Source organism: Mycteria americana, chromosome Z (assembly GCF_035582795.1).
Source record: "Mycteria americana isolate JAX WOST 10 ecotype Jacksonville Zoo and Gardens chromosome Z, USCA_MyAme_1.0, whole genome shotgun sequence".
Taxonomy (NCBI): domain Eukaryota; kingdom Metazoa; phylum Chordata; class Aves; order Ciconiiformes; family Ciconiidae; genus Mycteria; species Mycteria americana.
This window is the reverse complement of record NC_134396.1, coordinates 45536921-45562455: the sequence shown is the minus strand read 5'-3', so window position 1 is coordinate 45562455 and position 25535 is coordinate 45536921. Positions and strand designations below refer to the sequence as shown.

The following is a 25535-nucleotide window of genomic DNA, read 5'->3' as shown; positions in this document are numbered from 1 at the left end:
GCGCACCAGCGGGCGCCACCTAGCCGGGGCGGCCGCGCATGCGCACCCGCGCCTCCCCGGTCTCGGCGGGCGGGAGAGGCGGGGCGAGCCGGCGCAGGCGTATGCCGCCTGCCCCGCCCCCTCCCGCCGAGCGGCGGCGCGCGCCCGCCGACCCTTCGTCCCCTCCTGCCGCCCCTCCGCGCCGTCCCCGGTGCCGTTGCTTTTCGGTCTCCCCGCCCTCGCCTGGGCCGCGGGGGCTGCGCTCTGCCTGCGCGCTGCCTGCCGCCCTGCGTGCCGCCCTGCCGCGAGCGTGACTGGCGCCCCGGGGCCGCGCGGCACAGGGCGGGCCGTTGCTCCTCCTCCAGCTCCTGCTCCTCCTCCTCCTCCTCCTCCTCCTCCTCCTCTTCCTCCTCTTCTTCCTCCTCCTCCTCCTCCTCCTCTTCTTCTTCTTCTTCTTCTTCTTCTTCTTCTTCTTCTTCTTTCTCCCTCTCCTCCCTCTGCTCTTCCCCGCCTGTCCCGCTGCGCCGCGGGGGACGCGGGGGCTGGAGCGCGACCGCGACGGGCGGCCTGCAGCCACCGCCATGCAGATCACACTGAAGACGCTGCAGCAGCAGACCTTCCGGATCGACATCGACCCCGAGGAGACGGTGCGGGCCGGCGTGGGGGCGGGAGGTGGTGGGAGGGCCGCGCTCCGTGCCCTCCCGGGCTCAGGCCTCGCTGCCCCTTCCCGCAGGAGAGAGCGCGGCCCGGGCCGCGGCCGTGGGGAGAGCCGAGGGGGCCCTTCCTCTCCCTCCGGGGCGAGATGGGGACGGGGAGGACGGAGCCCTGCGCCGGGGGAGGGGCGGGCAGCCTGTGCGGGCGCAGGGGTCGCCAGAGCCTCTGGGAGGGCCTGGGGCCGGGGTTGTGTGGGGGCGATGTGGTGACCGCCCGGGAGGAGTTGGGAGGGCGGGAGGGGGGAACGGGGCCGGGCGGGGGGGTGTGAGGGTTGTGAGCTCCGCCGTGGGGGAGAGGAGCGGGGCGCTTCAGCGTGGGGGCGGCGGGGGTGATGCGGACCCCTTTCCGGGGGTGCGGGGGGCCGTGGGGTGATCCCTTTTCCTCGGCGTGCAGAGGGGTCTCCTGCTGGGTGGGAGTGACTTTTCGTAGCTGGAGGAAAGGGACTGTTGTGGCCAGTCCCCCAGCGGATGGACTTTCCTCGTTGTTTTGGAGGGGAATGCCGGAAGGTGGAAGGGAGGATAGCTCGCGTTGTACTCTAGAGGAGAGGAGCAAGAGGACTATCGGAAGCTAAAGTTTTTCCTTTCGGGAATGTGCGTGCCCACACCCGTGGAGTAATGGGTAATGGGGAAAAGTAGTAATCTCTGCTGTTTTATATAGGGAGTATTGGGAGTGGGTCGTGATCTCTTGGGACGGGGGTAGTGCAGCAAAGGGAAAATGCGGTGCTTGTTCTGTACATATTCCTGCCTAGAAAGGAGATGTCGGGAGAGTTGTAGGGCTGTTCTCTGCAGGAGTGTGTGCTGGAGAGGAGCTCGTGAGTGTTTGCTTTTAGATGCATCCCTATACGCTTAGGCAAGTGTATACTGTGTTTGATGAAAGTGGGGGATTGTGGGGGGGCTTTATTGTTTTGCCTATAGTGTGAGCTGCAGTGATTAATCTGCGCTTATGAGGTGAGGGAGCGCATGTGAGATTCTGCTAAGCGCTGTGGGGTGAATGTTGGTGTCTCCTGCAGCACAGGAGTTTGGGTGTGTGGTGAGGTTTATAATAGAGTTAGTCTCCCTTATTGGCAGGTTGCAGTGACTATGTATCTCTGTACTTGTAAGACTGGGAGGGGGGAGAGGACGCGTTTTGGTTGCAGGTGAATGTTTTCTAGTTGGCCCATGGGAGTCTGCTGAAAAATCCTCAGGGAAATACAGCATTCTGAGATGAGACAAGGGCCTAAAGTGAGTTTGCAGGGTTGGAAGTTGCCTTGTCACTTGCCTGAGAACGGGTGGTTGCCTCTGATAGCCGAGTCCAGATATTCTTGTGGCCTTCTTTTGAAAGATTTCGGGAGTTTAGAGTCTGAAGGTGTGCCTGCAGCAGCCTTTCACATGACATATAGGCAGTGAAACTCTGGAAACTATGGAACATTGCATCTGCTTTTATAAAGTCTGTTGGTTTACCCTCTTCCACTTCCATCTGAGGAAAAATAAAGGACGACAGTTAAAGTTGGACTAAGAGTTCATTTGGTTGAACAGTGTGGCAGAGGGAGATGGCAAATACCTAGCTGAAGCATGTGTTAGAAACCTTGAAGGACTTAAAACATTATTCTTTACTTGTTGCTGAGAAAAGCTCTCTCTTCATCTTTTCTCCTCTTCTCTGTATTCAGTAAGGTCCTGGGAAGTAAAATCAAGGAGAGGACTGAAGGAATGTTGCCAGTCAAAATCGTCACCAGCTTATGAGACAGCAAAATGCATTAGCCAGAAGTTGGATTATGGGAAATTAGACTGTACTCTCTGTTTATAAATGTAGTTGCTACAGTAGCTCGGTAACTGAAACAAGAATGCTTTTTGTGAGCATAATACTTCAGGTTTTGGCTAGGAATGGGTGGTAAGATAGAGGAAATGTGGGTAGGATTTGAGGAGAACTTGTTTTAAACTGAGCAGGGTGAAGCCGTGGTCATACTAGCTGTAGAGGTGTGGAGGTGAAAAATGTATTTAAGTTTTCTCAATCTACTTTTCAGAAAATTATGAAGAAATTCTTGTTGAAAGTGTTGTACATCGTAGAACTTACTGAAGGCTCAAAAGCGTTCTTCTCTTTATTTAGAAACCAAATCTATTAAAATGAGAAAAAGCTTCGAAATGTAATCTGTTAAGCAAGTGTTTCACGAGTATATGTTTGAAAGTTCTCAGTCTGATTTTGAAAAATACTAATTTTAGCTAAGTGCACTGGTTTCTTAGATTAATTTTCTAATGTCTTGAAACAAATGCGTTTGTTTTGCGGAGTTCAGGAAACATTACTTTTAGTCTTTACTACATGTGTGTGTTTCTCTGCTAGAGGTAGGCTTGTTTACTTGGAGCTGTGCCTTATACTGTGACAAGGCCAAAAATTGTCTAGTTGTGATAGGCTCAGGAAACTTGTTGCTCTAATATTGGATTCTGGTTCTTTGAAATTAGTTTCTGGTTCTAGCAATTTCTCCCCTTATTCTCAATACAAAATTAATCTGAAGAGACTTGATGTTACAGTGCAAGTTAGTATTCTAACAAGAGTTTATGCTTGTAACTGAAAGCTGTCATTAATAGTAAGGAATATTTAAACAAACCTTCCAGTGAGAATTTGAAGCAACATACTTCATAATAACTAATTAGGCTTGTTCCAGCTTTTACATAAGCAACTGATTTTTTTTTTTCCCCCTGCTTAATCAGACAGTTGAATTTTAAAGTTAGAAACATGCTTTTAATAATGTGACTTCACTTTTGGTTTAGTTATGTTTTAAAGCATTGGCCCACTGAGTATTTTGACTGAATAAAAATTAGACTTGAAGCATGAAGTATTCTTGTTTGTGGAAGTGCTAGATGGAGACTGTCAAGTATTTTGACTGACTAAAAAAGTTGAAAAGATTTAGCCTCAGGCCCTATTATTTGAGAAGGTTTATTATCAAATGGAGAAATTTTTGCAGGCATGGCTGTTTTTGTTAAGTTTTGGGCGAAAAACTTCTGGAGTGCATGGGAATCCATGTTGTACTTGTGCTCTGTAGAGGGATGGATTTACCCGTTGTAATCGTTCTAGTGTTCTGAGCAGGGCAGTTCAGTACTTGAGCATTCAGACTTAACCAGGATAAATGAAAGCGTGCATTTATCTACACAAGCTGCTTCTTGTGTTTGTTGACTGTCTGTGAGAGAGTAAATATATTAAGTGTTGTGTTAGGAGCGAATAATAAGCCCTCTCTGAAACTGCTGCAGACCTGTGTAGCCATATCTCTTGTGTGAGGTCACAGTGATGACACTGTAGGCTTCTAAACCTCGTGCTTCTGTTGTAGTTATCACTATGTAGACATGAAATAGGCTTTTAAAAAAATCTCAACAGACATTCTTCACTTTCACAAAAAGTGAAATACCAATTGAAGGTAAGTCTGTCCTGTTTCTTTTTCAGCTTCCCTGTGCTCTTAACCTAAAAACCTGATTGTCAAAATGTGGAGAAGTGCAAAGAATATTCAGGATGTCAGTAGTCTTTTGGCCACAGTCTCTGTGTCACATAATATGGGCTTTCACATTTCACTGTTCTTCCACAATGTTTGAACACCCAGGAAATGCTTGCTTGTTTAACACCATGTCAACAGGACACTTAGTTGTGGAAGTTTGAACTTCTCTATGTTCTGGTGCATCCTTAATACGTTTACGCTTTATTGTTAAACATGTATGAGGATTTTTGGATGCTAACGTTATGCCCTTATGGTGCTGGAAGCTTCTGGTTTTTAAGTTTAGAAATTTAGGCTAGATACTAACCAAAGCTGTATTAAATGTGTGAGGAGTGCACTCCAGCAAAAATGAAGCAGGATCCAAAGGGTGTGTAATAAGGAAAAAGTGAGGTTTGGCATATATTTCATTTTTGCAGATAAAACAGGGAAAAAGAGATACTACTGTCATTTTTCAAAAGACAGTGTCATAGCAAAGAATTTGTATTTTCTGGTTTGTAGGGGTTATAAAACATTTTGGCTTTGTAACAACAATGAGGTGGTACATATAAGGTATGTACCTTTTACTATGTACATGGGGGATGTCTATGATAAAATGACAAGCTGCTTTAATTCTTTTTAGAGAGTGCAGTGATAAATTTCTGAATTAGTGCAGACTATCATCTGAACGGATACAATATGATTTTTGAACCCATACGAAAGCAAATACTATTCGTGAACCCACAAAATTATATTAGTTACATCTGTTTGTATCTATTCGGTATACTGAGAGCTATACTAAAGCATCTAAAAAAAAAGATAAGTTTTGAAAGCCTATGTAATTTTAAAGCATACTTTGCATCAATTCTTATTGTGTCTGGGGCTAGGAAGGATACATGGAAACAAATAATGGGTTGTTGTAAAAGGTATTGATCATATTAGTTAGAGCTCTCCTGGTAAACTGGGTTTCTGTTGGAAAAACACCTCCTGGTCTGGCAGCATTAGTAAAGAATAAAAGTGTTAACACAATTCGATATATAAGTGAACAAATTGTAAGTAGTAGTACATTTATCTCTTAAGAAAGTTTTGTGTGTGTGTGTCATATAAGAGAAGATATAAAAGTAATAGATTTAGTTTTGGTCATTTTAGTTTTGCTGAATTTGTAGTTTATTGTATTTGTCAGAAGAATTAACTTTAGAAACGGTTCTGCAAGAGCCAGAGAATATTGCTGGGTGAAATGGTAAAATCTGACTTTGAGACTTGTAACCTAGGAGGACATATGAACTTACTCTGATGACCTCCTTCGTACATGTGTTTCAGTGTAGGTTAATCCTGCAGTAGTTGCTGATAAGAGGATTGGTTTTATATTTCCCTGAGAGTTTATAATCTTAATGGTTAGAGGAAAAGTGCTCTCATGATCCTGTTCAAAATCCAGAAATATCCTTCTAGGTTAAAGATGTCTTTCTGTCTCAAGACCTGATGTTTTTCTCTAATTCTTCTTTGATTTTACGACAGGTATCTTTCTCCTCTTCTAGAGGGTTGTTACATTGCTCTTGCATCTCCTAGGATTTTATTGGTGAGTGTATGTACTGGCACAGTCAGAGGAGGTATGAATTTGAAGGGCTTGTACTTGCTGCTTGAGGTTTGATAGATGACTCTGCAAAAATGGTAGCTTTGGAGATTACCAGAATAAGAGTGTCAGGGAGCATTTGTATTTTTTTTTCATTATTTTTAGACTTTCTTTGCAGACTGCAGCATTTTCAAGTTATGTTCTCTGATAATTTGTGTTTATTTTATTAACTGTCTGGGTTTTTTGCTAGTGCTTTTCTTTGGGAGCTAGTCTTTTTCCCTGTTTCCTGGCTATAGTTAGACTTTCCAAGCAAGGGAAGTTGTTCTGGTTCTTGCCTGAAGAAGGCTAGGTTTTCACATATTCACAAATATTTTCCTTAAATTCTAGTGAGTGTTCTAATATAATTTCCAAATAACTTTGGGGAGGATGACACATATTCTTTAAACTTTAATAAAGGAAAGGTTAAGACAGCATAAATTATGAATACAACTAATTTTATTCATATTAGAATATGTTTTTACATGTTAGCCATTTTTCAAATGCATTGCCTCTATGACCATAATTTTACAACCGCTTTATTTGGAATATTCTTATGCAGTTTAGCTGTCAGCAAGAAAAAATTACCTTTGTACTTTTAATAATTTGTCAATATTATGTGCTGTGTTTCTCAACAATCCAAACTTTCTTGGACCAGCATTCCCAAGGTGGCCAGTAAACCGAGAAGTTAAAAATACGGGTTGTACGCACTTACGGATAGCTCTATACAGAATTGTGTCTTATATTTAAAGTCTATTTTGTAGGTGTGATTGGTAAGCAAAGATATCTGTCCTTGATATTGATAACAACAGGCTGGAAGGTGTTCCCTTTGGAACTTACGGGAGTGGAGAGTACATGTTAATTAACAAATAATATGAGCAAATGACCGTGCTACTGTTTAACAGTTTCATTGCTGCCCTTGTGCGTACAAGGGCATGTTTACTGCCAAACCTTTTGAAAGTATTTTCATTGTATATCTGAAACGTAGGAAAATAATTTCCTGAAGGGAAATTTATAGGGCTGTGTAAACTTACAGGACTGAAGAATACGTTTGCCAATGTCTTTTCCCACCAAGGTTAGTATTCCCACCAAAGTCACGGTTCCAGACAGGATACTTTGATGGAGTGGACTCAATGAAACAAATCACTTCTTATTTTACAGGCTATGGTGAAGTGCAGTGTGGCTTATCTAGGCCTTGTAAAGGCCAGACAGGAGGCCTCAGCAGCTCTCCTCTGCATGCTGCACTGCAGGGAGCTTCAAATGAATGACAAAAGAAGAGGAAAGAGCTTGTGACTGCTATAAGCATACTGAGTTGGAGTGTGGTCTAAAGGCTAACTGAGTCTAGTTCTCCCTGTTGCTGTCATTCCCTGTGTTTTTGTATTAGAGGCATGTTAAGCTCAGGGAAAAGAACAGAACTGGGGCTGAAATCCATGTCCCCATCCCTCCAACTTGAATGTCTGAGCTTCACACCTTGTATTTCCAACTTGTTTTTTATTTGGTTATCTAAATCAAGGCTGTTAATGCATATCTAAATAAAACTTGTTTTACCCCTCCAACTGGTTTGTCAGTCTGCAGTATTGGGAAAGGTTTTTTTAAGTGTCTTTTTATAATTACTTAAAATGTCTTGTCAATTTTGTTCATACTCAAACCACTATATTGCTTTTACACTTCTGGTAAATCAGTTTGTGGAGAATATCCTTGTTGTAAAAATTGTCTGCTTAAGGGTACTGGAGGATTGTTTATCACAGAATCGTATAGGTTGGAAAAGACCTTTAAGATCATCAAGTCCAACCGTAAACCTAACACTACCAAGACCACCACTATACCATGTCCCTAAGCACCTCATCCAAACGTCCTTTAAATACCTCCAGGGATGGCGACTCAACCACTTCCCTGGGCAGCCTGTTCCAATGCTTGATAACCCTTTCAGTGAAGTAAAATTTCCTAATATCTAGTCTAAACCTCCCCGGGCGCAACTTGAGGCCATTTCCTCTCGTCCTATTACTTGTTACCTGGGAGAAGAGACCGACCCCCACCTCTCTACAGCCTCTTTTCAGGTAGTTGTAGAGAACGATAAGGTCTCCCCTCAGCCTCCTTTTCTCCAGGCTAAACAACCCCAGTTCCCTCAGCCACTCCTCATAAGACTTCTGCTCCAGACCCTTCACCAGCTTCATTGCCCTTCTCTGGACACACTCCAGCACCTCAGTGTTCTTCTTGTAGTGAGGGGCCCAAAACTGAACACAGTATTTGAGGTGCAGCCTCACCAGTGCTGAGTGCAGGGGCACGATCACTTCCCTAGTCCTGCTGGCCACGTGATTTTTGATACAAGCCAGGATGCCATTGGCCTTCTTGGCCACCTGGACACACTGCTGGCTCATATTCAGGCGGCTGTCAACCAACACCCCCAGGTCCTTTTCTGCCAGGCAGCTTTCCAGCCACTCTTCCCCGTGTAGCATTGCACGGGGTTGTTGTGGCCCAAGTGCAGGACCTTGCACTGAGCCTTGTTGAACCTCATACAATTGACCTCAGCCCATTCATCCAGCCTGTCCCAGGTCCTTCTGTAGAGCCTTCCTACCCTCAAGCACATCAACACTCCCGCACAACTTGGTGTCATCTGCAAACTTGCTAATCTCCAGTCAGCTGGGACCTCCCCAGTTAGCCAGGACTGCTGGTAAATGATGGAAAGGGGCTTGGTGAGCACATCTGCCAGTTCCTTCAGTACTCTCGGGTGGATCTCATCAGGCCCCATAGACTTGTGAGTGTCTAAGTGGTGCAGCAGGTCACTAACCATTTCCCCCTGGATTATGGGAGCTCCATTCTGGTTCCCGTCCCTATCTTCCAACTCAGATTTATGCTAATCAACATGACCACGCAAGAGTCACCACTTGGAGAATGTAAGCTTTCTCCTTAAAACAAGCCCTTGTGGGTTCATAGGGAACACTTAGAGCTGGCAATAGCCACACCTTTCTGATTTTTTTGAAAGGTGTAGATAGCTGAACTTTTTTTTTCTGTTGCTTAAAGCACTGCTTTATATTGAAATTTATGTGTTCATGTGTTAGTACAAAGCTGCATGTATGCAGCTGTCTGAGTCACTATTTAGCATGAGAAAACTGGCCCTAGTGTCTCCTCTTCTAAACAGGGCTTAGATCAATTTTGAAATGCAGGGTAGAAGTGTGTAGAGACCAACTTTGAGATCAGAAATTAATTTTGTTGATGTCTGGGCAACGCATAACAGCAACTACTAGACTGATAAACTTCACCTAAGTGTAGATAAGCTCAATTTTGGAGAGGAAATTAGAAAGGCAGAGGTAATTGCTCAGGAAGTAAATGTCAGAGCTAAATTTGGATTTGTACCTTGCCAGTTCCAGACTATTTATTTTCCAGACCATGCTGCTTCTTTCTTTATATACAAACTTCAGCACAGTAAATGCAAGTAGTAAATACAGAAGTTTATGAATGCTTTATACTGTCTGTGAGGCTGTTTTTAAATATTGGAATAATTTTAAATGCCTTGTTCAGTTGAGTACAAATGTTTTGGTTTGTTTTTTTTTTTCCCCAATCACTCACTAACCTTGTAAACCTGCCTGGATTCACAAGACTCTTCCTCTCCTATGGTTCTTCTCAATTACTGTATCTGTTATGCCTTTGGGACCCGACATAGGGCAGTAATCTGTTCATGCAACTGTCGAGGTGGTCTCCTGACTAAATATGAGTGTCCTGTTTAGGAAGAGAATATAAGAGATTACTGTAAATCTAAATTTGCTTCAGCAAAATCTGCTTTTATTATTTGTAGGAGGAAGTAGCTAGAGCCAGATGTGTTCTTATCAGTAAAGCTACTATAAAGCGTTTACTTATGAGCTAAGTAGTTTCTTATCCTCTGGACACTTCAATAGTAGGCACAATATATGCCATTGATCTGTTGCTGATCATGGAGTTTGATTAAGGGTAGTAAAATGTGTTGCACTTGTCAGTTATTGCTTCATTAGCTGGTTTTGTGTCTGATACAACTGCATCGTCCTGAGCTGGCTTTGAGCAGTGTCTGTACGGCAGTATAATGTATAGTAAATATGTTTTCAAGGGCAGTGGGAGGGAAAACTTGGGAATATCAAGCCTAAATTCTAAACAGAAGTGTTTAGACTAGCATGTCCTCCCTCAGGGAGGAGGAGGAGGAGAGAAAAGCCCTTTGGACTGAAAGCTTTCCTCCTTGTCTAAATGATTACTTTTCCCAAAGTCTGGGAGAAACCTATTAGTCTATTACATAAAAGATGGAGGTTGGCAGAGAATTATAAGGTAGATTAAAAAAACCCTCTGCTTGGGGTTTCTTCTCAAAAAGAGAAACAGTTCAACTCTAAGTAGGTTGGTAGTGAAAGTCTTTCAGACTTAGACTTGGGATCCATCTCTTCATAGTCCTTTTATTAATTTGATAAGAATTTGATGATTTTGAGTACAAATCAATAGAAACATGATAGAATTGAAGAACACAAAGTTTAATGTTTGTACTCGGCTGCCTGATTGGGGGTCAGTCTTTTGCAAATGGCTGTCAAATGAGCAGCATAGATTAATGAGTTGGATTCACTAAAACATGAAGTCTTGAAGCTCATAGATCCTGGAACTTCCAGTACAAGTAGTGATGCCACGCTGCTACATGTGCTGGCCACCTGTTCCCAAGGGGGATGAATTTCCACCAGAGCAGGTGGAGGAAAGGGGTGCTAGGAGGGTATGGGAGACAGACTCCCATATGAAAGGAAACTAAAGGGCCCTAGCTAGCTTAGCTCACAAGCCGGGAGAAAGATTTGATAGTGCTGTAAAAATGTTTTACAGTGGTAAGCACCGTGGGAGGTGGGAAGGCTATTCATGCTTGAATTATAACAGCAGAATAAGAGCGAATGAGTATTAGTAGTCTATGAGTTAATTTGGGCTGGAAATTAGGAAAAGGCTTCCAACATCAGAATAAACTTTGTAGCAGCCTTGTGGTAGAAGTAGCAAATGACCTTACTTGTCTTTAGATGAAGGTGGATCAAATTCCTGATGAAGATTGTGGTGTGGAAGGTGGGTATGTGGCTTGATATCCGAAGGGGTCCTTTTCAGTTTTGTATTCAGTTTCTCTAGATCTCAAGAAATTCAGAAATTTATCTTTCCTGTGTTGTACAGCCTGTGTAATTATAAATTAAAATTGGTGGAAGCATACTGCTCACTTTTGTTATTAGGAATTATGAAATGTGTCTTTGAATCAACTGATTTTTTTTTCCTCTTCTCTTTTAGCATAGTGTATAAGGTAGGAGAAATGGAAATTGTTGTGTGAGAGGGAAGGGAGGGAGTTTGCTCAACGTACTGAGCTATGGGAACTACTTGCCTAGATGGAACCCAGCAGGCCCTGCTTGCTTAGCTAGCTAAAATAACTGTAGGGAACAACTGGACAACTTAGCACTAGCAGTTTGGTGCAAACTGTTTTTAGGATGCCAAGCTGGGGTGCAGTTAGGGACTGGTATTTCTCTGGAAGACCTCAGTTTTTCAGTTAGGAGTCAATCAGCTCTGACTCCTAATTAAACAGATTGCATGGCATCTATTCTTGAGGACATTGTGTTCAGTACAGTCCCTGAATAGTAGGGAGAGCTTCGTATCTAAATTCACAGGGGGGCAGAAGAAAATTGTCTTGTCTTGTAAGATGGCGACTGTAGTGTGTAAGTGTGCTGTTTCTGAATCTTTAGGGTAAATGTTTGCAGATGAATTGATGCTCATTCTTAAAGGTGTTGTCATAAGGTATATGAGTTCCCTTTATTCTGCTGCAAAATTTATTAGGGCAGAAGAAAAATGGGATTCTCTGAGGACTGAAATATATTTTGAACTCTGCTTAGGTGTAATAAAGCTAGGTAGCCTGGAGGTTTGGTTTATGGATCTGTATTTTGAGAAAAATATGTCATAATGTTATAGATGCAGAGGTTGACTGTATATCTTAAACCAGCTTTCTAAGTTTGACAGATCAATGTGCTGGGTGTGCTTCCCTGAAATTAATTTTCATTTAATAACCCTGAACTGATGGTGATGCTGAAGTCCAGATTCTCAGCAACCTAATTTGCTAGAGGCCAAGTTTAGGATTTTGCTCTTTTCAGCAGCTCACTGTACCACTAGCTGGAAGATGCAGCTGCCTTTCTAAAGAGCAGTGAGAGGGCTTCTCTCTCCTTTTTTTTTGTTTTGTTTTGGGTTGGGTTTTTTTTTGGGGGGGGGGTGTTCCTTCTTGAAAAAGGAGCATTTACAGGTTGAGCCTAAATGAAGGTCGTTCAGACTACTGTGATGACACACAGGTTGTTTAGGGAGCGGTCTTATGTATTCTGTGGCAGAATTAAGGGCATGAGTATCTTCTCGTTAGTGGGTGCTGTCTTCAGTCACTCCACTTAGAACTACAAGAGATTTTATGCCACTAGCATGTTACTGTTAAATTGGAAGTGTCTGATGTTATCTATTCCTTTTTTATTCTGAGGATTAGTATTCTATCCTCTGCAAATGAAGTGTTTCTGGCCTCTTAGGCTAGGCAGTGATGAAAGCCAAAAGAACAGGCAAGCACTGTTTATAAAAACTTATTTTAGCCTGAGTGTTTTTTGAACTTCTGCCTCTAACAGGAGAATGCTGATGTCTGCAGCTGACTTCATTCTCTTGCAGATTCAAGCTATAGTAGTTAAGAGCTGGCTTAAGTAGAAGTCCTTTTTGTTTGCTCCTTTGAATAGGTATGATCACATAAGTGAATTAATTTGAGATATGACAGATTGCCTTATGTAAATTACTGTTCTGTGTAAAACAGTTAAACAGTGTTCTGAAATGTATTTTCTGGAAGTTACTTGACTATTTGGTATATTTTCAGTTTTATAGGAACAACTTGAACTACATCACAATTTTTAATTAATAATTTGGAGGGCATGATGTGTTAAGTTACTGTCAATCACCGTAACACATTAGATATCTTTGGCAAAAGTTCACAGCAGAGTGAGTGTCCATTTAAATGAGAGGCGTATGTTAATGATCTTTGCCATTGCAAATGGCAGTGTGTCTATGGATATAGCTAGCAAAATAATGTGAATTAGCTGAGCTATGTTGAACTTAAATTTGTTTCAGATATTTGTAAACTGTCAGCTGGAGAAATGTGCCTGAGAACTGAAGTAATTTGTGTTTGAATTTAGTATATGATCTGTTCTTAAACTGATTGACATATATGGCAAGTACAGAGAATAAAGAAGACCAGTACTGAAAACTGTAATGGCCTTCTGTCTTTGGCATTTCCATTTTTTTCTAATTCCTTTAAGAAGCTAGTCATGGCCAGGGTATTGGCAGGCTTTACCCAAAGATTGTGTCTGTTCTTGGAGGAGCAAATGTGTATTTTGTTCCTATGTTCAGTACCACTGTGGTTTGTGTCACCTGGCTGTGGAGGGCCTCTAGGGATGCCTGGGACAAAGCGTGCACAGCTGGAGCCGCCATGCTCCAAGCAAAGGCAGCTTGCACCACCAACTGAGCATGCTGCTCCTCTCAGAAAGCAAAGGGGAAGCAGAGATCACAGAATCACAGAATCATATTGGTTGGAAAAGACCTTTAAGATCATCGAGTCCAACCATAAACCTAACACTGCCAAGACCACCACTACACCATGTCTCTAAGTACCTCATCCAAACGTCCTTTAAATACCTCCAGGGATGGCGACTCAACCACTTCCCTGGGCAGTCTGTTCCAATGCTTGATAACCCTCTCGGTGAAGAAAAATTTCCTAATATCCAGTCTAAACCTCCCCTGGCGCAACTTGAGGCCATTTCCTCTTGTCCTATCACTTGTTACCTGGGAGAAGAGACCGACCCCCACCTCTCTACAACCTCCTTTCAGGTAGTTGTAGAGAGCTGACTGCTTTCACATAACTTCCTAGTGTTATTTGCATTAATAAGAACTACTTCACCAATAAATACAAACTCCTTCACATGGATCCAGTTATTGCATAGTAATTAATGTGTTTAGTCTGTCCTGTCCTAAACCACAACATTAATAAAAATGTCAGGAGTGGGATCCAAAGGGGGTTTTTGGACTGTGGAAGGGGGTTCTACAACTGAAGTGCAGTCTCTTGAATATCTATGAGGCTGAGACTGCTTGTGGCTGCTGAGTTAGTTTTCCTGGGTGTAATCTTGTGGAACTTCAGGGTTCGTGCTCGGGGTAGGAGCCTAACAGGCAGCGCATGCAGTAATCCTACTGGAGCTTGTGCATTAATAGTGTATATAGGATAACAGTAACTCATAGGTGAGTTAACTCCTACTCTATATAGGCCAGCAGAAGCTGCATGTAGGAGAAGGTGAATTCAGTCTCACTAAAGGAGACTGTAAACCTCATGGTGTTGTAATGGGACTTACCTTTGCATCTTGGGCACTGACTTTTTTGAGGAACAGATATTTTAAGGATCCATGAGGACACTGAGTGTTTAGCACTGCTACTGTGGAAATGAGTAATGATACCCCTTTGATAGCTGAACTGCCTGACCTCTTAGAAGCGTTAGTATTCAAAGGTATCACTTTAATTAGTGCTGGCTGCAACTCAAATGGAGCACTGATTACAATACTGGACCAACAGAGATTCGCTTTGTCCCATACATGGTCATATCAAAGAAATGGAAAGTCAAGGGGCGGTTGCATGAATTCATTCACTCTTCAGCGACTGTGTCTTAACTTGTGTGAAGACCTGATGGGGACTGGAGATTAACTGTATACTAGTGAGGTCTGAATATGAGGTAACACCACCCTCCAGTGTGGCAGTACCGGATGTGCTAGAACTACAGTATAAACTTGAAGCTGAGGGGAGCTGCTCCAGACCCAGCCCGATCCGCAGTGGAGCGGCAGATCTTGGTGCAGGGGGGTTTCCTGAGGCAGGGAAATGCCAGGGCAGTGGAGAGACCTGCCAGGAGCTGGCAGCTCTCGCAGAAGACCCTAACAAGGTCTGGGCATTGGGCCTGGGCATTGCCAGAGCGATGGCGGCCACCCCACATCGATAGATCCCTAGGCTATAAAAGGAGCCTAGGCAGCGCTAGTGACCAGGAGTGCTGCCAACAGAGTGAGCAAACAGAGCGTGGCGAGTCAGTTTGCGCGACAGTTCACACAGAAGGGCGCTCAGGAAGAGCATTGTCACACTACCAGCTCAAGAGGTGAGTTAAGTTGACGGTCATCACCCTCTCAGAAGGAGTTTAGCTATGGTATCCACCCAGCAGAAAGCTATGTCCTCTGCACTCTCCAGAATGGATGTGGCAACCCAGACAGAGCTCCTACGAAAACAGGCAGTCACCCAGGTCTCAGGCTGCAGAGAGTGCCAGAGCCTTTCACTGGTAACAGATGGCAGGAGTGAGAACAGCTGTGTGAGGTGTGACCAGGTGGATGATCTGCTCAGCCTGGTGGCAGAGCTACAAGAGGAAGTAGAAAGGTTAAGGAGCATCAGGGAGTCTGAGAAAGAGATGGAAAGGTGGAACCATGCTCTGCCCTCCCTGAGACAGAAACAGGAACAGCTGCTAGAAAAAACCCAACATCAAGGGGATCCTGTATCCTCCCCCCACCAGGCAGAGGTCAGTAGCTTATAAAGGAAAGGAGTGAAGGGAGGCAAGTCTATGCTCAGGGAGGCAGGTGAACCCCTTCTTTGCCCACCTCACCTTCCCAGGTGTCTCTCCACAATAGATATGAGGCTCTGGGTGTGGAAGATCAGTCAGTGGATGATGGTCCATCTACACCAGAGGTGTTGCCAAGGTCAGGAAGGCCTACCTCCTGTATCACAACCACCTCCATGAGGAGGAAAAGACAGGTTATAGTTGTAGGTGACTCCCTTCTGAGGGGAACAGAGGGTCTAATATGCCAGACAGACCCTGCTCTTAGGGAAGTCTGCTGCCTCCCGGGGCCTGGGTTAAGGACATCACTAGGAAACTTCCTAGCTTGGTACGGCCCTCGAACTACTGCCCATTACTGCTCTTCCATGTGCGTGGTGATGAAGCCGCAACACGTAGTCCAAGGGTAATCAAAAGAGACTTCAGGGCCTTGGGATGCTTGGTAAGGGAATCTGGAGCACAGGTAATTTTTTTCCTCTATCCTTCCCATTGCAGGCAGCGACATTGGAAGAAACAGATGGGCCCAGTCTATTAATACATGGCTCCGTGGCTGGTGTCACCACCACAGTTTTGGGTTTTTTGATAATGGGATGGTTGACACGGCACCAGGCCTGTTGGCATCGGATGGGATTCACCTTTCTCAAAGGGGGAAGAAGGTCTTTGCTCACAAGCTAGCAGGGCTCATTGACAGAGCTTTAAACTAGACTTGAAGGGGGAGGGAGATGATATCAGGCTTGCTCGTGACAAGCTGTGGGATGACACCCTGAGGTTCAAGGGATGGGGTGCTAGCGAGGGCCCTCAGCCTGTTGCTCTGAGACGTGCTGGCTACACTGCAGCACACTTGAAGTCTTACGGAGATGAGCCAGGGGCTCCTGAGGTAATAGGAGCCAACAGGGAAACACCAGTGAAATGCCTCAAAGGAATTAAGGTGTGTTCCTCTAAGAAGGTGACAGGTCCGACAGCCCAGCTGAAGTGCCTCTAAACCAATGCATGCAGCATGGGCAACAAACAGGTGGAACTGGAAGCCACCATGCTGCTAGAAATCTATGACCTAGTTGCCATCACTGAAACTTGGTGGGACAAATCCCATGACTGGAGTGTGGCTATCGATAGCTACAGGCTGTTCAGAAGGGACAGGTGAGGAAGGAGGGGAGGAGGTGTTGCCCTCTACATCAAGAAATGGATAGGGTGTGAAGAGCTGTCTCTGAAGAACAGCCACGAGCAGGTTGAAAGCTTATGGGTAAGAATCAGAGACCGAGGCAGCAAAGGGAACCTTGTGGTTGGTGTCTGCTCCAGGCCACCCAATCAAGGGGAGCCTATTGACGAAGCCTTCTTACTCCAGCTGTGGGAGGCATGGTGCTCGCAGGCTCTCGTCCTGCTGGGGGACTTCAACCACCCTGACATCTGCTGGAAAAGTAGCACGGCAAGCAATAGGCAATCCAGGAGACTCCTGGAATGCATTGAGGATAACTTCTTAAGCCAGGTAATAGACAGCCCTGCCAGAGGGGATGTGATACCGGACCTGATGGTCACCAACACAAGTGAGCTAGTTGGTGATGTCGAGATTGGAGGCAGCCTGGGCTGCAGTGATCATGCACTGGTGGAGTTTGCAGTCCTGAGGGGTGTGTGGGTCAGGCAAAGAGTAAAGTCAGGACCCTGAATTTTAGGAAAGCAAACTTCCAGCTGTTCAAGGAGTTAGTCAATAGGACCCCCTGGGACAAGGGAGCAGAACAGAGCTGGCAGATCTTTAAGGACACTTTCCGTAGAGCGCAAGAGCTCTTGATACTCACGTGTAAGAAATCAGGAAAGGAAGGCAAGAGACCAGCATGGGTGAGTCAAGACCTGCTGGTCAAACTAAAGGGCAAGAAGGAGATGCACAGGCAGTGGAAGCAGGGACAGGTATCCTGGGAAGAGTATAGAGATGCTGCCTGGTTGTGTAGGGGTGGGGTCAGGAAGGCCAAGGCACAGCTGGAGCTGAACTTGGCAAGGGATGCAAAGAATAATAAGGGCTTCTACAGGTATGTCAGCCAGAAAAGGAAGGTCAAGGAAAGCGTACCCCTGATGAATACGACTGGCAAACTGGTAACAACAGACGAGTAGAAGGCTGGGGTACTCAGCAACTTCTTTGCCTCACTCTTCACTGGCAATCTCTCTTCCCACACCTCTCGAGTGGATGGGCTGCAAGACGGGGACTGGGGGAGCAAAGTCCCTCCCACTGTAAGGGAAGATCAGATTCGTGACCACCTGAGGAGCCTGAACATACATAAGTCTATGGGACCTGACAAGATGCATCCCGGAGTCCTGAGGGAATTGGCTGATGTAGCTGCCAAGACACTCTCCATGATATTTGAAAAGTCATGGCAGTCAGGTGAAGTCCCTGGTGACTGGAAGATTGTGCCCATTTTTAAAAAGGGTACAAAGGAGGACCCTGGGAACTACCAACCTGTCAGCCTCAGCTCTGTGCCTGGGAAGATCATGGAACAGATCCTCCTAGAAGCTATGCTAAGGTACATGGAGGACAGGGAGGTGATTCGAGACAGCCAGCATGGCTTCACCAAGGGCAAGTCCTGCCTGATCAACCTAATGGCGTTCTATGATGAAGTGACTACATCAGTGGACAAGGGAAGAGCTACTGATGTTGTCTGTCTGGACTTCTGTAAGGCCTTTGACATAGTCCCCCACAACATCCTTCTCTCTAAATTGGAGAGAGATGGATTTGATGGGTGGACTGTTCGGTGGATGAGGAATTGGCTGGATGGTTGCATCCAGAGAGTAGTGGGCAATGGCTCAATGTCCAGATGGAGATAGGTGATGAGTGGTGTCCCTCAGGGGTCTGTATTGGGACCAGTACTGTTTAATATCTTTATCAATGACATAGACAGTGGGATCGACTGCACCCTCAGCAAGTTTGCAGATGACACCAAGCTGAGTGGTTCAGCTGACATGCCTGAGGGACAGGATGCCATCCAGAGGGTCCTGGACAAGCTCGAGAAGTGGGCCCATGTGAACCTCATGAGGTTCAACAAGGCCAAGTGCAGAGTCCTGCACCTGGGTCGGGGCAACCCTCAGTATCAATACAGGCTGGGGGATGAAGGGATTGAGAGCAGCCCTGAAGAGAAGGACTTGGGAGTACTGGTGGATGAAAAGCTGGACGTGAGCTGACAGTGTACGCTTGCAGCCCAGGAGGCCAACCATATTCTGGGCTGCATCAAAAGAAGCATGGCCAGCAGGTAGAGTGAGGTGATTCTTCCCCTCTACTCTACTCTGGTGCTACGTCCACCTGGAGTACTGTGTCCAGGTCTGGAGGCCTCAGTAGAGGAAAGATATGGACCAGTTGGAGTGGGTCCAGAGGAGAGCCACAAAAATGATCAGAGGGATGGAACACCTCTCCTGTGAGGACAGGCTGAGAAAATTGGGGTTGTTGAGCCTGGAGAAGAGAAGGCTCCAGGGAGAGTTTATTGTGGCCTTTCAATACTTAAAGGGGGCTTATATGAAATATGGGGACAAACTTTTTAGTAGGGCTTGTAGCAATAGGACAAGGGGTAATGGTTTTAAACTAAAAGAGGGTAGATTCAGACTAGATATAAGGAAGAAATTTTTTACAATGAGGATGGTGAAACACTGGAACAGGTTGCCTACAGAGCTGGTAGATGCCCCATCCCTGGAAACTTTCAGGGTCAGGTTGGATGGGGCTCTGAGCCACCTGATCTAGTTGAAGATGTCCCTGTTCATTGCAGGGGGGTTGCACTAGATGTCCTTTAAATGTCCCTTCCAACCCAAAATATTCTATGATTCTATGAATATTGCTTGTTGTTCAGCCATTATCATAACTAACACCTTTTTTTTCTCTATTCCCTTGGCCCTGTCATGTAAACTGCAGTTTGTCTATATGTCTGGAGAGCTGTGCCACCTGCCAAAGGATTGAAAGCATAGCCCTGTCATTTGTCGCAGACTTATACAGAAGGTTTTGGAAGAGGGCAGTGCCCCAGGTCACTTGCAGTACATCAATCCCATTTTAGTATGGGGAAGCACTGCACACAAGGTGGAGAGCAAAGGCAAATGGATCATTGGAATTTTGCTGTCAGTTTTTTACTACAATAAATACGTTAACTCCTTCACATGGATCCATTTATTGTGTAGTAATAAACACTGCATTTAGTGTGTCTTGACCTAAGCTCCCACATTTAGCTGTTCAGACATTTTTATTTGAGAGAACAGATTTTTATTTTATTCCTTGTAGGAAAAAGACTGTAGTCTGGAATAAAACTCCAAACACTAAAACATGAGGAAGACAGAGTAGACATTTGAAACCAGTAGCCTGATTAAGTGCAGTGGACATGAAACAAGCCTTCAGTTTCTCCTTCAACATAGATTATACCTGCTGATCACATTACAATATTTGTTACAAATCTCTGACAAATACGGTGACTGTGAATGAAAGGAGCAGCTTTGAGACATCATCATTATTAGTACAAGTACATAAATATATAAATAGGTAAGCAATGTGTTAAAAAGTAGGCATTTGAAAACATAACAGGCTTTTAATGTGATTCAGGGGGTTAATTTGCCCTAGTGGGTGCAGGACACTTAACTGGAGTTGTCCAAAGTGTATAATACTTTAAAGTTCAGGAAAAACTGCTTGATGGCTTATCCATGGCCTAAGGAGACTGTTCAGTTTAAGGTGAGTGACTTCCAGCCTTAAATAATAATTGGGGAGGCATTCACAAATTAGATTTTTAGTTATTTTAAAATAACTGTAAATCCAGGGATAGAACAAACTTTTGTAAAGTAAGTTCATGAGAATGATGACACTATCAGCAAATTATTATTAAAATGAGTAATGGTTTGACCCTGCCTGAAGACTTATGGATGGCAGTGAGCTGCTGTTAGTTTTACTGTGGAAAAGCAACTGGCTGGCTGGACACTGATTCTAAAGCTTTTGGCAGGTGCTGGGATGGCAAGTATAATAAGAATACCAAGAGCATCCTTCCTCCGTCTGCTGAGGAAAAAAAAGAGTTGGCTTCCTATTTTGTTGTAGTCCCATAGAGGGAAGTAGCATCTTGTGTTCTATATCCTTGTGTGGCTAGTGATTTAATCACCTAGATCAGGTGTAAGTTTAGAGAAGAGGTTTGATTCTGCAGGCCTCCTTTGCTGTGTCATGAAGCCTAGTAAAACAAACACTCCTTTTTATGTATACTACTGAAAAGATGCAGCTCCACTGTGAGTGTTAAAGTTTGGTTTGTGCCTTTTGGACCAAACTGAAAGGATTAGCCTGGTAAAGAGATTGATAAAGAAACATGGAAATAAAATCTGAGAGGAAGAGGGAGAAGAAGCAAGGGGACCAATGAAGGAAAAGGGGAAAGGTAACACAAAGGTCTGAGACATCATTAGCAGAAGAATAACATGAAGCCAGGAAGCATGACTGGCATGTGAAGTGGATGACAGATTTTAATTATGTTGAGAATCACAAAGCTCAACTTCTCAATAAACATTTACCATTTAGCACCTGAAAATACTGTTTCAGTGTATTTACTACTCAAGCTCAAGCAACCCTAATAGTGAGCTACAGCTTTAAAAATTAACAAAAAGTTGTAATACTACTGCTACCTGTGGCACAAGGAGTTTCCAGTCGAATTAAGCTGTCAAGATAAGCACATTTTCACATGCTTAGCTGGTTGAATAGCTAGGTATATGCATTTCAGTTGCAGCGTTTCATGAAGAAAGCTTATGAATATTCAGGAAAAAAAAACTTCCGAAGATGGAGTTAGTTTGTAATAATAAGTTCATAACAGATTGGTTGTCTTTGTTTTACATATATTTGGAGTGTGTGTCAGGAGGCAAGAAGAATTAATGTTTACAGGCAGTTTGTCTTAAAAGTGATTTCAAATGTATCAGTACAGAAATGCTTCTACAGGAACATCCTTTATCTCCTCAGGATAGTGTTATGCAGTCTTTCTGGAGAATATGGGCATTCTGATACACAGCAACTAACACGGTGTGATTTGAGTGGTGCTCTCAAAGCGTGGACTGTATGTCAGTGGTCTGTGTAAGCAAGTAAATAAGGCAAAACGCTTTCATGTGTAGGCTTAAAATTGCTATACAAAGCTCCAAAAATTACGGGGAAGGGAAAGAGTTGAAACCTGCTTACTTAAAATGAACAACTGGACAGTTTGCACAAGTCTTTGCATATCAAGGCTTCAAGTCATTCCAGTGGGTTAAATTGAATGTCATGGTGACCTTACCAAGAAGACAGGCATTCCCTGAAGAGTCATTATGATGAAGAAAGCTGTCAGCTGTGTATAGCATGTGTACCCCCTGCATTCAGAGAAAGAACAGTTTGGGGAAATGGGTCAGTAGATAAAAGCATTTTTTCTCCCAAATTCTCAATTTTTCACTGTGTTGTAAACTCATACTTAAAGACTTCTCATGGAGAAGTTACTTATCTAATTTGATTAAGAACAAGAGATTATTTGGGAAGGGAACACATTTCTCTGTAAGTGGTTACAGTGATGTCTTTGGAAGACTGATGTAATTGACATAGTCAAGATATGACTGAAAACTACTTTTTAGTATTTAAAACTTAGAACAAAGTGTACTTACTTAGGTTTGTATTGTGAAACTTTTTTTTTTTCATTAAGACTGTTTCTGTGCTTTAGGTGAAGGCACTGAAAGAGAAGATTGAATCAGAAAGGGGGAAAGATGCTTTTCCAGTAGCTGGCCAAAAACTAATCTATGCAGGTAATGGATATTCTGAAGATACTCTGTCTGAATCTACCTTATTTTTAATGTTGTTCTTTGACTTTGAGTCAAAGCGTTAAGTCTTCTAAAGATCATAAGTACTGAAATGCAAACAGGTAAAAAAAAAACCCAAAACAAACCCAAAACCAAACCAACAAGAAACCTCGTTGTCAAAGGGAACTTGTAATTTTGAATCAGAATTTTTCAGATGCACATCAGAACAACAGATGTGTGACTGTTGTTATCTTTGCTCTTATAGCTTGATGTGCTAACAGCTTTATTCCTGGGTGGGGTATGCTGGCTGAAGTAGAAATAGCTTTTGTTACAAGAAGTCAGGATTTAAGCAGATCACATCTCACATTCTGTGTTAACTCTTGTCTTTTGTTCAGTTTATGCTCTGTATAGCTGAAGCATTCCTGTATATACCTCAGAAAATTAAAAATCAGATTATTTCTTTTGTGTTAACAAAAGAAACCCACCACCAAATCCTTATTATACAAAGGTACTTCCAATACTTTTAAGCTGTTGTTAGAAACATGTATTATGTGCTAGCAAAAAGCAGGCTAATGCCAGATAAAGACATGAGGTTCTTTATTTGAGCTAACATAGTTTGAATTTTTTTTGGCAATATTTTTTTGCTGTTTTCTACCTGGCTGGTCTGTTCTGGCAGTAATACACAGATCCAGTTTTTTGTTCTCACTTCATGTCAGAGCTTAAAAAGTCCTATTCCAATACCCCCTCTAGTGCTTTTTCCTCTCAAACTGTGCTTGAAAGAAACTTTGGTGGTCTTTTTACTTCTTCAGTGTACTGCTTTGTAAACAGTATTGGTTTTCTACTTCTAATAAGCTAAAGCCACTGATCACAGCAGAAAGATGCTAATGGAAAAGAAGTCGGGAGTCTCTCCGTGTTTGTACAGACTCCTCAGGACTATGTTTCTTAGCAAGTGTTATGTCCCTTGTACTTCAGTGAAGGGAATGCACATCAAGAACATGAAGGTAAAAGTCGCAGGTATAATGAAGAAATATGAACAAGGCAGAAGGCCTTGTGCAATATGTATATTTGCATGACACTCTTAATATTATGTTTCTGTGATTAAAAAAATCACAGGTTGCATAAGATCGTATAATGTGACTGGAATATTTTCAGAAGCCAGAATTTATCTGCAGCATTGTATAATCCTCGCAAGCAGTAGGAAATTTGGGAAATAAGATTCAGAATAGAAGACCATCCAAAGATTGATTGTATTTTTTTCTTGGACAAGAGATACAACAAGGGTGTATTGATGACATTTTTACTTTAATTAAAATGAGCTTTAGAATTTTCATCGTTTGGTAAAGCAGATTGGTATCCCAACTGAACCTGATTAAAAGTATACCATTTGTTATTAAAAATGCTTGCAAATTTTTTTAAAAAAAAGGTTATGCTAGTCAGCGGTGAGGTAGATCTGTTGTGTTGTCTCTGTATTAGGGTAAAGTCTAGAAACCCTGAGAGTGCTGTGTCCTGGGAAGATAGGATGTCTGCATATATACATTGTGCAAGCTCCTTCCCCAAAGTGCCTGTAAACCAGAAAATTGTAGGTAAACCTGTGTAGGTTCTGAGTCAGATGCTGCACCATCTGCTACAGTGTTACTACTACTGCTGTACATGTTAATAAGTTCTTGAGTATTTGAGCTGCAAGACTGGTGGAACCAGTAGAGAGTAGGACAGTGCCACCTCATTTGTGTTCCAAGTGCCATAATGCATATGCATTGCTTGATTTCCTTGCAGTCATCAGGGTAAGGATGTGTCTTGCTAGTTACAGTTAAGTGGTGTATTCCACTACCACTAAGAATGGTTATGAAAATGTGTATTTTCCTCTTGAAATAGGGAAGTGGTCCTTGGCACATCTTCAGAAGATGAATAATTTAAAATCGTAAAACATTTCCTGAAAATTCTGTGGTATAATAGATGCTATAAAACTCACTGAAATACAGACTTAATTTTCTGATTCGTGGTACTGCCTCTAAATCAGCTTATCCTAAAAAAAAAAAAAAGGCTATGTGGTTTAAGGTGTTTATGAGTTCTTGTAGAGGCAAATCTATTTTGCCCCAGTACCATCTCTGCTTATGAAACATCAAAAGTGGTAGTGTAACAAATGAATGCTTCTGGTTTTGTCTGATCATTTTTTTCTTCATCCTTCTGTCAAGGTGGAGGGTATGGAATGGTTCTAGCTTTTCTGATGCTTTAGCCTTCTTTTAAGAACAAATTGTTAAAAGTTGCAAAGTCACAAACTTATCTAATGCAGGTAAACTTAGCCTGTGGCAGGGAACTGCAGGTAGTTTACTGCATCTGAAGAGCAAAGAGAAGATAAGCAGGAAGGAATATGCTTGCTGTGTGTAGAGTGTGTAAGCGGGAATAAGTTATTCAGTTAAGCTTATTGTATGCTAAAACCTTTCCTCTACATTACTTGTATCTGTGTTAAAGGTCAATAAATCTTTCTCTAGATTTAATGCTTCCGTTTGAAATGATTGGAAGCATCTTCAACACTTATGGCAACAGCCTTCAAGCTAACTAGTACTGTGGACAACATAGGAGGAAAATTACTTGTAGGTCTACTGCCAAAGCTTAATAGCCAAAACACTTTGTAGGGTTATTAATGTTTATAAATCTGCATAAAATGTGTTTTTATGTTTTGGGGTTTGTTTGGTTTTTTTTTTTTTTGAACTGTGTTTATATGAGGGAGTCCCAAGATCTGGTAAATAACTGCTTCTTAATTTGTATCTGTTTAATTTGCCAGGTAAAATCCTTAATGATGATACTGCTCTTAAAGAATACAAAATAGATGAGAAGAGCTTTGTGGTGGTTATGGTGACAAAAGTGAGTAGTCCTTATTTTTTAAAAGAAAATTGCATTCATTTCATTCTTTTTTTCATTATGGTGAGTGATTGTATATGCCTATCATTAAAACCAGTGGAATTTGATCATGTGAAAGTTTTGGTCAACAGTAAAAATAAATGCTTGTGCGAATAGATATGAAATACTGCTTCACAGTCCTACTTTGCCTGCACTGATTGTTGTTGCTGTTCTGTGCTGAATGTTTACATCAAAGAAAAAAATTTGCCAGTGGCTGATATTACTGTTTCTTTCTTGTCTCTCTGTGTTATTTTTCCAGTGATATTATTAAAAGGAAGAAGGGAACCTAGATAGTTAGTTACTGAATCCTCTGTACAGAACTCTTCCAGTCTTGCCATGTTGCTTTTCAAAACTCATGGCTGTTTCTTTTGTCAAGCTCAACAGCTTAAACCACTAGAAAAAGGATATATATGCCAATCAACAAACCTGTGAGTTTTGAATGACTGCAATAGTGAATTAAAGGGAATGACTGTGACATGTATTTGAAGTATCTCTCCTCTTAACCAGTCATCAGATTGCTTCCAGGAATCAAGCCACTGGTGTTCTAGGCATTCCAGACTCTTGGGATC

General features: G+C 42.9%; 1 protein-coding gene and 1 long non-coding RNA gene across 3 annotated transcripts in view; both read left to right on the top strand.

The window, feature by feature from the left end:
• The first annotated feature begins 425 nt into the window (after nucleotides 1–425).
• The window catches only part of RAD23B (RAD23 nucleotide excision repair protein B), a 45324-nt gene continuing 20214 nt past the window's right edge, over nucleotides 426–25535 (top strand). Inside the window, exons 1-3 of one of the 2 annotated variants that reach the window (XM_075526859.1) lie at nucleotides 426–626; nucleotides 21993–22074; nucleotides 24851–24930. In XM_075526859.1, coding sequence (XP_075382974.1) covers nucleotides 561–626; nucleotides 21993–22074; nucleotides 24851–24930 — 228 coding nt within the window. In that variant the 5' untranslated portion in view covers nucleotides 426–560. The remainder of the gene's footprint in view (nucleotides 627–21992; nucleotides 22075–24850; nucleotides 24931–25535) is intronic. The other variant, XM_075526858.1, reaches the window with a different exon arrangement.
• LOC142421789 (uncharacterized) lies at nucleotides 2952–7303 on the top strand. The gene is made up of 4 exons (XR_012778976.1): nucleotides 2952–3008; nucleotides 3989–4075; nucleotides 5639–5699; nucleotides 6891–7303. It is a non-coding gene; the product is annotated as an uncharacterized LOC142421789 (long non-coding RNA).